The sequence below is a fragment of the Diplotaxodon limnothrissa genome, linkage group LG19, assembly GCF_057381915.1.
Source record: "Diplotaxodon limnothrissa isolate DT_005_m linkage group LG19, D_limnothrissa_male_GT1.1, whole genome shotgun sequence".
Lineage (NCBI taxonomy): Eukaryota > Metazoa > Chordata > Actinopteri > Cichliformes > Cichlidae > Diplotaxodon > Diplotaxodon limnothrissa.
In genome coordinates, this window is record NC_140614.1 from 14157778 (window position 1) to 14169880 (window position 12103).

General features: G+C 41.5%; 1 protein-coding gene across 1 annotated transcript in view; it reads left to right on the forward strand.

Annotated features, from left to right (window-relative positions):
* The window catches only part of LOC146611902 (apoptosis-stimulating of p53 protein 1-like), a 46226-nt gene that overhangs the window by 17689 nt on the left and 16434 nt on the right, over positions 1-12103 (forward strand). Inside the window, exons 5-6 of the mRNA XM_085379166.1 lie at positions 7916-8011; positions 12040-12096. Of these exons, the coding sequence (XP_085235292.1) occupies positions 7916-8011; positions 12040-12096 (153 nt within the window). The remainder of the gene's footprint in view (positions 1-7915; positions 8012-12039; positions 12097-12103) is intronic.

Below are 12103 nucleotides of genomic sequence, written 5' to 3' on the forward strand. Positions count from 1 at the left end.
TTGCTGATCCTGCTCTGTGTAACTCAACCCCATCCAGCTGCATGTGGGAGCGCTGCTGTGGGATATATTAAGCAGTCAGGTGTGTCTGAGCGCTCTTGACCAAACACACATCAGGGGATGTGTTGATTTAAATTAATATGAAGCCTTTCAAAGTCCAGGGTCAGGGGCGTTTGCGGACTTGAATTGCCTCCTGTGACGCAAGTCCAGGTGCTGCTGTGCCGAAGCTTCCTATACTCTTAAATTAAATGCTGTTAACTGCTTTGCCCAAGGACACAGTCGGGTCACATGATGGACAAGTTCAAAGATGAGCTCTTTCAGTTATAGGATGTTTGCAGCCACCAGGCCACCCTGCTGTGTGGATGTTGGTTACTGAAGCTCTTCTGATAACAGAGCTTTCCCCTTTGGTCCGGCCTGGGGCTTCAGGAATGTCTGAAGGCTGTTATTGTAAATTTAGAAAAATATTTTTACTGGAGGTGCACAGCAGATGGGCAGGGGATGGGTTTTATTACTGGAGGGACCTATGATCAGAACAATGTGTGTGTTTGTATGCATAACTTTGAGCACTGTTGAGAAAGGCAGTGTGCACACACTAAGAAGGTCAAAATCTCCATGTGCTTCAGATTATAGGCACAGGCACAATTGCACCATGAGAAAGTAGTTTACAGCTGAAAAACACACACTGCTCAGGTTGCCAGGGTTGTCTGACACCAAATATTACTATCCAAGCCTCAAAGCCACCCCCTGCTGTCATCAAAGTAGCCCAATTTTGTTTGCCCTAAACTAGGACTTCTCCACCAGTTAGAGCCAACAAAACTGACAACTGAGCAAAGCAGGTGAGCACCCACATGGTTGAGATCAAAACCCAGATCACACACTCTACTGCCATCCAGGCATGTAGATGTTTAATCATTTTTTCAAGAAGGAAACGTGGCACAGCATAAAGAGCACGTCAGAAACTTCAGTCACCTTCAGATCACTGTTTTCCACCTGGACCATGAGTGAGAAAGCAGCTCCTCTGTCTATCAGGAGTCCACGGCACAAATTGCTCTTTTCCAGTCTAGAACTGGTTCCACATGTTCTCACCAAAAACAAAAAGTTGGGTAACTTCAATGAAATGAAAATCAGGACAGATAAGTGGATCCAAACTTCTATTAGTAAATATTTTGTTCTCGTTATTCTGTAAATGTGGGCTGTTTCTGAAAAGACACCAAGACAGAACTGGCTCTGCACTGGCACAGCAAAGTGTTGGTGGAAAAGGGTTTTGACAGCCAAAATGTGGATCCTGGAGCCAAACAAAGCACCAGAACACCTCCATCTAAAAGCAAAGTCCAAATATGGATCTTTGAACATCCTAATGTTGCATCTATAACACTGTATCCACAAAAATATTGAAGCTCTTTATTGAAATCTTTGTGTTATGCATTATTAAATGAGTGATGCAAACCTGAAACGGACTATTCACCTGCTATAAAACATTTAGAACAACAATACAACAATGCAGGCCGCAACAAGAAAACACTTTAAATGTAATTGATGTTTAGTTACAGAAGTAACTAAGTTAAAAGCTCTGGTATCTCCCTTAAACTTACCCAACTTAGAAGAATGCCCTGTGATCCTCTTCTTAAAGTGGCTGCAGACTGAACTCATTGATGGCACCGGTGCAATAGTTAATGTTCTTGGTGTTTCCATTGCAGTCTGCAGATACTAGCGTCAAGATTTCCATTTCCTTAAAAACCCAAGTAATTTTGCCAACCTTCCCGGAGTCACTCATAGAAAAGAGGTCACGTTTTAGTCAAGTTTGGAAAAACATTGTAAGAATTAAATTATTGGGAGATCTGAGCTTCAACTATTAAACTGTTAAAAGTAACATTTTTGCTATTTTTTGCTATTTTTTTTTTCCTATTTTTGCTATTTTTTGCCACAACAACCTGGTGCTGAATGCCCAGAAGACAGTGGAGATTATTGTGGACTTCAGGAAGCACACAGCTCCACTCCACTCCACTATAAAGCAATAAGCAACTGTTGCAGTGACAATGATACAAAGTTTCCATCCATTATAAAGAAATAACACTCACATCCTAAAGTACAACATGTTAAAATCAGTGTTGCTGGTTATAAATAGTTGACATAGCTCAATATACTATACACACAGCACAGTCACGCCCATGGAGGGCTGCACCCAGAAAAGGAGGAATAACAAATGTGTTTGTCTGTGTGAAAGATGAAAATGTGTGATGCAGCAACTGAGTCACATGTCACTCTGTGTGTGTGTGTGTGTGTGTGTGTGTGTGTGTGTGTGTGTGTGTGTGTGTGTGTGTGTGTGTGTGTGTGTGTGTGTGTGTGTGTGTGTGAATGAATGAAAATATGACGCAGCAGCAGTCAGCTGTTAACTGTATAGTGTGTGCGCCATGCATACTACCACAGCCATTGATCATCTTCACCTTTTTTACACCACACATCTGGAGCAGGAGGCAGAGGTTGATGAGAGCAGCTAGTGCCCCATCAGGCTGTGGTGCAGTGATTTTCCTTCTGAGAGAAAGTAGGAGAAAGAAAAAGGGAGGTGTGAGAGGAGAGAGAGGGAAAGAGAGTGAGAGAGGATGTCGCTGCAGCAAAAAGCCAGCTGCAGAGAAATGACAAGGACTGAGAGAAAGAGAGATGAAAGAATACAGATATGGAGAAAGATGGGGCTTAATAAGCAGAGAGAAAAGTGAAGGAGGAGTGGAGACGAATAGATGAAGAAAAGGTTGAGGTCGAAGAGACTGGAAACTGAGAGCAATAACAGAAAAAGAGGGTGATACTGAAAGAAAACAGAAAACGAGGGCGGCGAGGAGTTCCTTCTCTCGTTTCGCACCTATTTGTGTTTTTTCATGTTTACTGTGGCAGTTGAAAGCGGTGTCACATCGGTGGGATTTGCTCTCTGTAAAAACGTCACATGAGAACGCACTAATAATCGAGAGTTTTTATGAGAGAGAGAGAGAGAAAGGAGGAGAAGGGAGGGTGTGTGGGCCGAGCGAGTGAGGGAGAGGAAGAGCGAGTGTCGTAAATCTCAGCACATCACCAGGCGGACGAGAGGGAAAGTTGTGATAAGGATCGCTCTCATTTCCTCCTCTTTAAGCGGTTCTCGTGCAAGCCTCTGGCAACGCTTTTCCATCAGAAAGCATTAAGGTCCGGCGTGTCTCTGAGACGCTTGTGAGGATGGAGTGGAATGAGGTAGATTTGGTGCAGGAATTTACTGTTGAAGGACAATGCAGCAAAATTAAAGTCCGCTCCTGCAGGATCACATGGGACAGCCTGCAGGTAAATACAGCACAGCGGGATGCTGGTAGGAACTGCATGTTAACGTCAGCGGGGGGCTCGCAGCAACACAGTCTGCAGGATGTGTTAGAGTGTCTTAACAGCATGAGCGGCATGACACTGTGGCTAAGTGTCAGGTGAATTTTTAACTTTCCTGTAGCTGGAGTGCATGTTCCCATTTGAATCAGTGGAAAGCTAGAAGCTAAAGCATTTAGAGGACTTCAGTGGCAGGAAATCCCAGGAAAACTGTCTCACACACTGCTTTGACTGACAAGCGATCCTCAGCCTCAGTCCTGCAGACGGAGGTTTTTAAACTGAGGAAGTCAGCAAAACTGCTCAGGGTGTTTACAGAGCAATACGTATCATGTTTGCTTTTCTGAAACCAGCTGCAGTCGAATCTTCAGAGCTTTTTTTAGATGCTTCTAAAATGTATTTGCGATGGCTCCAAAATGTGAAAAGTGCTGATGCATTGCAGGGTTCTAGTTTAGTACATTTTCAAATAACACACACGTGTACTCCTGTGCAAACACTCGTGATACAAAAGCAATAGAAAGAAAACAATTACTTTTCTTGCTTAAAGGTAAAATAGGAGCAGGCTCGGCTGTGATGGAGAGCAGAGGCAGAAAAAAGATGACAATATAATTTAATGAATAACGTGAAAAATGGAACAAAAATCATACACGGCAGGAAAAATTTTACTAAAACATATTCAAATGAACAGCTCTAAAAGGTCCTCAGTGCTGGCAGTAGTAGGATTGTTATGCATGTAGCATGAGAAAGAATGCTGGCAACTCATCCAGGTGACTGTACGGGCATTAAGCTGCAACTGGAAACGAGTCCATCATCATGCATGACTTTGAAACTGACTGCTGGTCACTAGTGGGCATTTTAGGCTCTGGTTGCCTTGGTAAGCCACTAATGTATTTACCATGAGGTCATATGTCAATCAGTGGCATCCTGCACTCTGTGGAAGTTGAGAGAATTTATCTCAGGTCCTGCCACATTATGTCACTAGGTGCCTGAAATCTATATATGGTCTCTGGACGGCTTTATATCAGAGTAAAAATGAAGTGTATACTCACTTTAGGTGATCAGAGCTGTGCCTGAGCATGTTTGACCCCCAAAGTCAGACCATCCATCCGTTCTGCCCTGTCTGACTTTAACAGGTGGGTCCGAGAGGACACGTTGTGCATGTTGTAACTATGTAGAACTTCAACATTTTGGCACCAACAACAGCATTTCTGAAGTTTAACTGAAAATCGCCATGTTAACAAATTCATAAATCAATAAGGCAACGAGAAAGGCCGATGTGAAATGACACCAATTAAAGCATAAATACATAAACTCATGAACCTCACGATGCTCTGCAAAAGCACTTTTCTTCATGATAAAAACGCAGAGCGTGCACTAAAAGAACGAGGAACTGAGAGGAGAGAGAGAAAGGAGCAGTGGTTTCAGCAGTGGCCAGAAAAGACTGAAGCATGCTGTTGCACAGTTTTAGTTTAGTCTGTGTGGAGGGGAGGCTATCAGGCTCAGGCATGGCACAAGACAAGTGTGCCTAGTCTGACTGCATCCTTCATCAACCACGTATGGTTACTGCATGTAAGCATAAAAACTGCTTTTTGCTGCTTGTCTGAAGCCCCACCCTGTAGTTCCATCTATGCATTATATACATTTTAAAGGGATATCAGACTGAAAGGGCTTAAAAAATATAAAAAATCTTAAAGTGTCTTATGCTGATTGGCTCTGAAATTACTCTTGAGATATGAGAAAACAATGCAATTATTGTTGCACATCAAAGTGAGGAACCACAGGATCCCAAAAGTCAGCAATTAGCTAATGATATGTGGCGACACTGCCTGGAAAACCTTGTGTATTGTGCATAATGTCACTGTCTAAAACATGATGTATTGCAGTGGAATACACTATGTGTGCATTATGTTTTATGTAGATTTACATAACTCGGTCCACGGTCTATAGCACAGTGTGGCTGTCAGGGCTATTAATCACCAATACTGATATTTAGCATAGCACTAGTGCTGCCAGAGTTAGAGCTTCCAGTAGTTAAATTGATGATGATTTTAATTTGTTTCACTGATTTCATAACTTGTGTCATAACCCAAGGGCGCTGTTCTGGGTAATGGAGTTATTCATCAGCGCCTCCCTTACTCATGGCACATCTAAGTCTCCACTTAGACATCAATATTTTTTCACACATTTAACAAAATTTGCAGTGGCCTCCGTCCTCTTCGACCCTAATTTAACGTTTGGAAACTATTTCTGTCTTATCACTGGGAAAAAAAATCATTTTTACTTGAACTACTCAACCCTTACTCCAAGTCCCATTAAATGCCAGTAACAACAGACTCTTCTGTCTCCAGTTTCTGTGTCCGATAATCGGAGCAGTCCCCAAATTCAGGCCACTGAAGTACTGCCAATAATCATTTCAAGTCAAACAGACACCAATGTAGCTCTCACAGAGAAGACTGTAGATTATTTAGATAAAAAGACTGATTTGGGATTTTTTTTCCTTGAGCGCCATCAAAAAAAAAAAAAAAACGTCCATGGTTTCAAGCAGACATCTGGCAAAAACCTGCAATGATCAGAACTCAGAACTCACATAAGTAAAAATGTTTTTAGTGCACTGAACATAGATGAACTGACCCTTTAAAACTGTGTATCCAAAGACTGAGTATAAAGAAGGAAGTAGCCACTGTAATGTCAGCCAATAACATTGTAATCGCTGGTTTCTGAAGCATTTTGGCCATTACCATTTCAGCTTTTTGAAACCAGATGACACAAGTGAAAACACATGACAAAGAAACCGAAGGACATTGCATACTCAAGGTCTCAGGGTCACTAATAAGGACCATAATTTATAAAATGAACATCATGTTTTATTACATTGGACTTGAAACTAGTGATTGAGCCCATAAACTCAAGAGAAAAGGGTTTACTAAAGTAATCACGAGTCAGTTGCCAAGAATTTTATCCAATCTGTCTTGTTCTTGAGCAACCGCCCCCTGCTGGCCTTTACAAGCGATTCCCATTTAAGGCCCATCTGCACTGGTTTTACTGTTTAGACCTCTGTTACTGATACTCTGATACTCCCTGTTTGTGAGTATATCATTTATACTAATAACCATCTTAGATTTTGCCATACTCGTTTATATTACTTATAATGTTGTCCCACCACAATCTGTTAACTCTGGTATTCCTCAGGGTTTCATCTCAGGTCCCGACTGATTCCTTTTAGATGATCAAACTGCCCTAATAGATATCTGTGCCGTATAAGTAATCTACTATACTAATCATATAGTGTTTCCAAGGCTGACCAAGGAAATAAATACTTCTTGGTGATGTAATGCAATAAACTAAGCATAACTGAAAAGTTCGCAGTTTTTAAAAAATTATTCACAACTCACATTCTCGCCCGGTGATGTGGGCAGATGGCTCATATGTTAGGGGTTCAAAATTGGAAACAACAGTCACACGACGAGTCTTAAAAATGGAAGATGTTGATGGGAGCAAATTTCAATAGATATCAGTGTACAGAGTCTTCATCTTTAATGCTCATGCATTCATTTGCCCATAAGACAGTTTCTGTTTTTGTAGAACATCATCTGAGTCATTTTGACATTTGGAAAAGCTTCAGATTTGAGATTAACTTTGCACAAGAATACAGTTGCAGCACAATAGGCGGAGTTTGTTCAGCCCAAATGGGAGTGATGGATGATATTCATACGTCAATGTTACTCTGGATGGGGGGTTAAACTAAATGAAGCTGTAAGCCTGTCTGAGGTTTAATAGTATGATCGCATTTTTAATCCCAGGTTGAAACTCCATTTTCTCTGTCCTAGGATGGCTTAAGTTGATGTAGTGTATTATGTCATAATCAGTCATTCACACGCTGATAGTAAAATATCTCCAGAGGCCAGACCTTTCTGGTGTTGTAGGAGTCAAACTGTCAAACAATAATTATTAAATATTATAATACTGTACCGCAGTCTGTTGAAAAGTATTGTAATCGTGGAGCCGTGTTCTGATAACCTGGCTATTAAAGGACAGATGTAGTCATATCCAGCTTGTCTGACTTCACTGTGAACTGGAAATGAATATAACACCCCAGGTGCAGTGTGTGTCTGTGTGTGTTCATAAGTAAATGTGCACAATAGTAGGATGTAGCTGGGTTGAAACCTTCCGTTGTTGACTGCTAAAGGCATTCCTCCCCGTTTCCCACCCTCACACGTACACGCAAACACACATCAGTCTCTAGAAAGATATTCCTGAACAAAGCACTCTCCCAGAGATGTATCTGTAAGGAAATGCTGTGAGGGAAAGGGGATGATTCTGGCGATTTTTTTTTTTCTTAGCCCTAAACTATAATTCTGTCGCTCTTCCAGAGCCACCAGCTGCCTGCCTAATAACATTCAGTGAAGCTGCTCAGTGACCTAAAATGTGAGGTGATATATGTGTGCAGCTGTGCTTTATCTCCTGTCACAGTTTGGGTTTTCATCTCGACAGCAACAGTGAGACGTGTAATGGATGGAAACTGTGGGAAAACACTGTCTGTCTCTATGTACATAATGTATTAATGTATAACCCCTGTGTGCCGGTGTAGGTTCCCCGTGTGGAGCTGACCCTCTCTGAGCTCCAAGAAATGGCCACAAGACAACAACAACAAATAGAGGCTCAGCAACAGATGTTGCTCGCCAAGGTAAAACACTCACTCATACTGTACACGCACACAGAGCTGCTGGATGGATTGCCTGTCAGTTAATGTAAGGTTAGCTACATTAGAGTCTGTCTGAAAAGATCGGCTTTGAGGCCCCTGGAGCCTCAGATGAATGTGTGTGCGCATCACATCACATGCATCTTTTTTTGTGTGTGTGTGTGATTGAGTTCAGGGTTTGAGGAACGACGTGAAAGATTGGCTCTGGAGGAGAGATGTCGTTTTCAGACATAGGCTGGGGAGAATTGAGTTAAGACTTTTTCCGAGGCTGCAGTTTCTTACATGCACCACACAGGAGATAGTCTGGTTTAGAAATACTCAGTGAGGTTTACCTGAGGGAGCTGCCTGGGTGGAGCGTGCAGGAGGAAGCGCACATGACAGCTGCTCTCCAGACTATTACCAGCGCTCTTCTCACATCAGCACAAATCGATGAAAACTCGCACAGTTGAAGGTCACAGTAAGTTTGTGCTGGGGAGTTTGCACGTTAACCCCTTAAGCCCAAGGTGACATGGGTCAAAATATTGCTACGCCCAGATTAAGTTTTTTTGTCGTTGTTTTTTTCAAGTACATATATACCCCGTCAGTTGTAGATGTGCACACGTTGTTGATGTTGAAGGGAGACAGTTTGAGCAGATCTGAGAGACTGGACAGTGTGGGTCTTTACATAGTGCGTCTGTTTTGTCATGAAAGAGTTTCTGTTTTAGAACAACATAATTTGGGTCGTTTGAACATTTGGAAAGCCTTCACATAGGAGCTGAACTTAAAAATAGGAACGCAACTACAGCACCACAGGCTCAGTTTGTTCTAGCCCATTTCAGAGTGTTGGAACTGTAAACGCAAGTTTTGTTTTTCCTTGCAGCCGGCTTTGTTGCAGAAGACTGAGCTATGGATTTTTAGCTAGGCTGACCATAAAAAAGAAGTTAGACTTGTAGAAATGTTGTTTGGTGGACCTTGCTAGTGCTGAGATTTTGGTCCATATTGATGTGATAGCCTCACACAGTCGCTGCAGATTTATCGGCTGAACAACCATGATGCAAATCCCCATTCCACTACATCCCAAGCATGCTGTAGTGGACTAAAAGTGAACTCATTGTCATGTAAAAGAAACTAATATGAGATTAATTAGAGTTTGAGATAAGTACACTGTGGTCATAGAGGCATGGACATGGTCAGCAACAACGTTCAAGTAGGCTGTGGTATTTAAACAATACTCGGTTGGTGCTACCGGGCCAAATGTGTGCCAGGAAAATATCTCCTGCACCATTAAACCACCACAAGCATGAAGCATTGATACAAGGCAGCATAGACCCATGCTTTCATGTTATTCTCTCCCCCCTCTTTCAGTCACTTTAATTTAAAAACTGTGTAATTTTAAAACTGTATATTCTGTGTATTTATTGTCTCACTCTTATTGCTTGTTCTTATTGTCCTTCTCGTCAACGTTATGCTGCTCTGTTGTATGTTAATTGCCCCTTGGGGATAAACAAATACTGCCTGGATTCAGAACAGAGGTCTTTATCAAAGAAAGGGGTAAAGATGTTTCTTTTTTGATGTGGTGTGAACTCGACTTTTTCTCACTTTTGACTCTTTTGGCTGATGTTTAGAAAGCTTCAGGGCTGCAGCACATGTGAGAAAATATCTGGAGACACAGATCATGGTCATTCGGCCCCATCCCCAGATTCAGGAAGTGGCCTTCTGAGTTAGCAGGAAATGAGTTCAGCAGGGATCTACAGCTGCTGGGAAGTTTACCCAGTATTGTACTCCAGGAAGGAGTCAGGAAAGTGAGCCAAACGGCATTCATTTGGTAAAGTTTTCGATAAAATGCATCAACCACAAACTTTTATTTGGCCATTTTGAGTTTTTCAAGACTGCTGTGGAAGTGATTTCTTTTGCCTGTCAGTTTAATGCTGATATCCAGCTTTTTTTTTTTTTTTAAAGCAGCAGTTTAACTGCTTCTGTAATTTGACAGCTATTAAGTGTTTCCTTCCAGCTTGCTCAAGCATTTCCTTGCTGGATGAAAAAAATCCCAGGCGCTGATGTAGAAACATTTTCTGTCTTCTCAACATTAATATAACGAAACGTAGATTGATGACTTCCTGGAAAATAAAAAGTCGAAAACATAAAAACTTTTATTCCTGCACTACGTCTGTAATTAAACACCCTTCTCTTATGTAATGTGTTAGCAGGGCAGCTTCCTGCCAACATGCCCTTTTCTCCTCCTCTTTGTGTGTTTATGTGAAAGAGAGAGACACACAAACGCATGCACACACACACACACGCACACGCACACACACACAGGTCAGCCGTACTATGTACCTGCAAAATACAGAGTGAGTGGTGTAAACTGCTTCAGTCAGCATCACACATCACAGCCTTTCTCTGTCTCCTCACTGTAGTTTATTGTGTGTGTCAGATACATAGATACACACAAGCTTAAATGAAAATCAATAGCAGCTGATGGTCTTCGGAGTTGGATGTGATGATCGGGTGAAAATAAACTGCATGCATGGCAGTTATTATAGTATTATGCTGTTGACTAAGGATGTGCACGGCCAGATGATTAAGTGTTCCTGCCCTCACTATTCAGCACTGAAAACACTTCTCGTTTAAATGAATAATTCATATTTTATGAATGCAGAAGACCAGCTGACTGTTAGGTCTAACACATGGGCATCCAACATGTGGACCACGGACCAGTACTTGCACACCAAAGGGCCCAGTTTATCCCACTAGATTTCTTTGCAGTTTGTGGAAACTGTACTTAAGTCATTAAGTACTCCAATTCACTGTTGCTCCTGGTAAAGTGATGCCAGCCTTTAATTAATTCCTCATTAATGAGGAATCTGACATTCTGTTCTTTGGTAAAATATTAGACGAGTGGGGTAACTGGTGTCTCCAAGTTTGACTTACAGTTTCAGCTTTATTAAGATCTTAAGGCTCAAGTAAAGGTTGAGGTTGAGATAGATGACGGCTGTGTGTAGCTGCAGATGTGATGGTCCAGAAAATGCATGTTTTATGTAGAGTAAAGATAAACACTTAAACACGGCAATAAGCTGCTGGTGCTAGTGCTGCTGATATATATAATCTGGTATTATGTGTGTACAACAGGATGCATGGTATGAAGCGGCACACTAATCTATTTCACCAACATTTGAAATAAGATTTTATTTATGAAAAATAAGATTAACATGCAGGTGTGCAAAATGAGAGGGAACAATGTGAAAACACATGCATGTGTTCTCAAAGCACCAAAAACCAGGAAATATTATCCATCTTTCCATTAATCTTCTTAACCACTCAACCAATTCAGGGTTGCAGTGGGGGTCTGGGGCCTATTTCATCTGTCACAGGGCGAAACGTTGGGCACTCCCTGGAAAGGTCACAGAGGAAATCAAATTCATGAGCACCGTGAAATAATTCTATCATCAGTGCATAAACTGAATGTGATTTGTTTTTCACTGAGAACTCATGAAATTTTTGAATGACAGCTTGACAAATAATGAGGCAGACAGCAAACTGGCCAATCAGTCGACAGCACCGGCCTGAATTCATTAAAGACCCAAAATATTTGTGTCAGAGGCTCTTTTAAAACCACTTGAAACGTAGTTTTCATTTCTATAGTCATTTAGTTGGATTTAACAGCCAGTGCTGAAAACGTAACCGAATAACACCAACACGTTTATCAAATTTGAATTCTGCTGATTGAAGTGCTGGAACAAATGCCACTGTTGCTCCTCTGTTTGTGTAGGATCCTCCTCAGTCAGTGAGCTGATTCAGAAAACAGGCTTTCAGGTTCTCCAAGTGAAAACGGGCTCAACCTCGCTAAGTTTAGTTGGTATACCAGATAATCTTATTTTTATAATATAAAAATAGTATTTTTTAGTTTTTTTCTGGCTGGGTTTGCAAAACATGATTTAGTTTCTTTAAAACTGAAAATGCCATGCCACTTTTCAAATGAAATAAATGAAAGTCTGGAAATGACTCTACTTTCACTGTACTTTTGTTTCCTGCAGGAACAGAGACTGAGGTATCTTCAGCAAGGAGGCAGATCCAACCAGGGACAGTCACAGGTGCGAT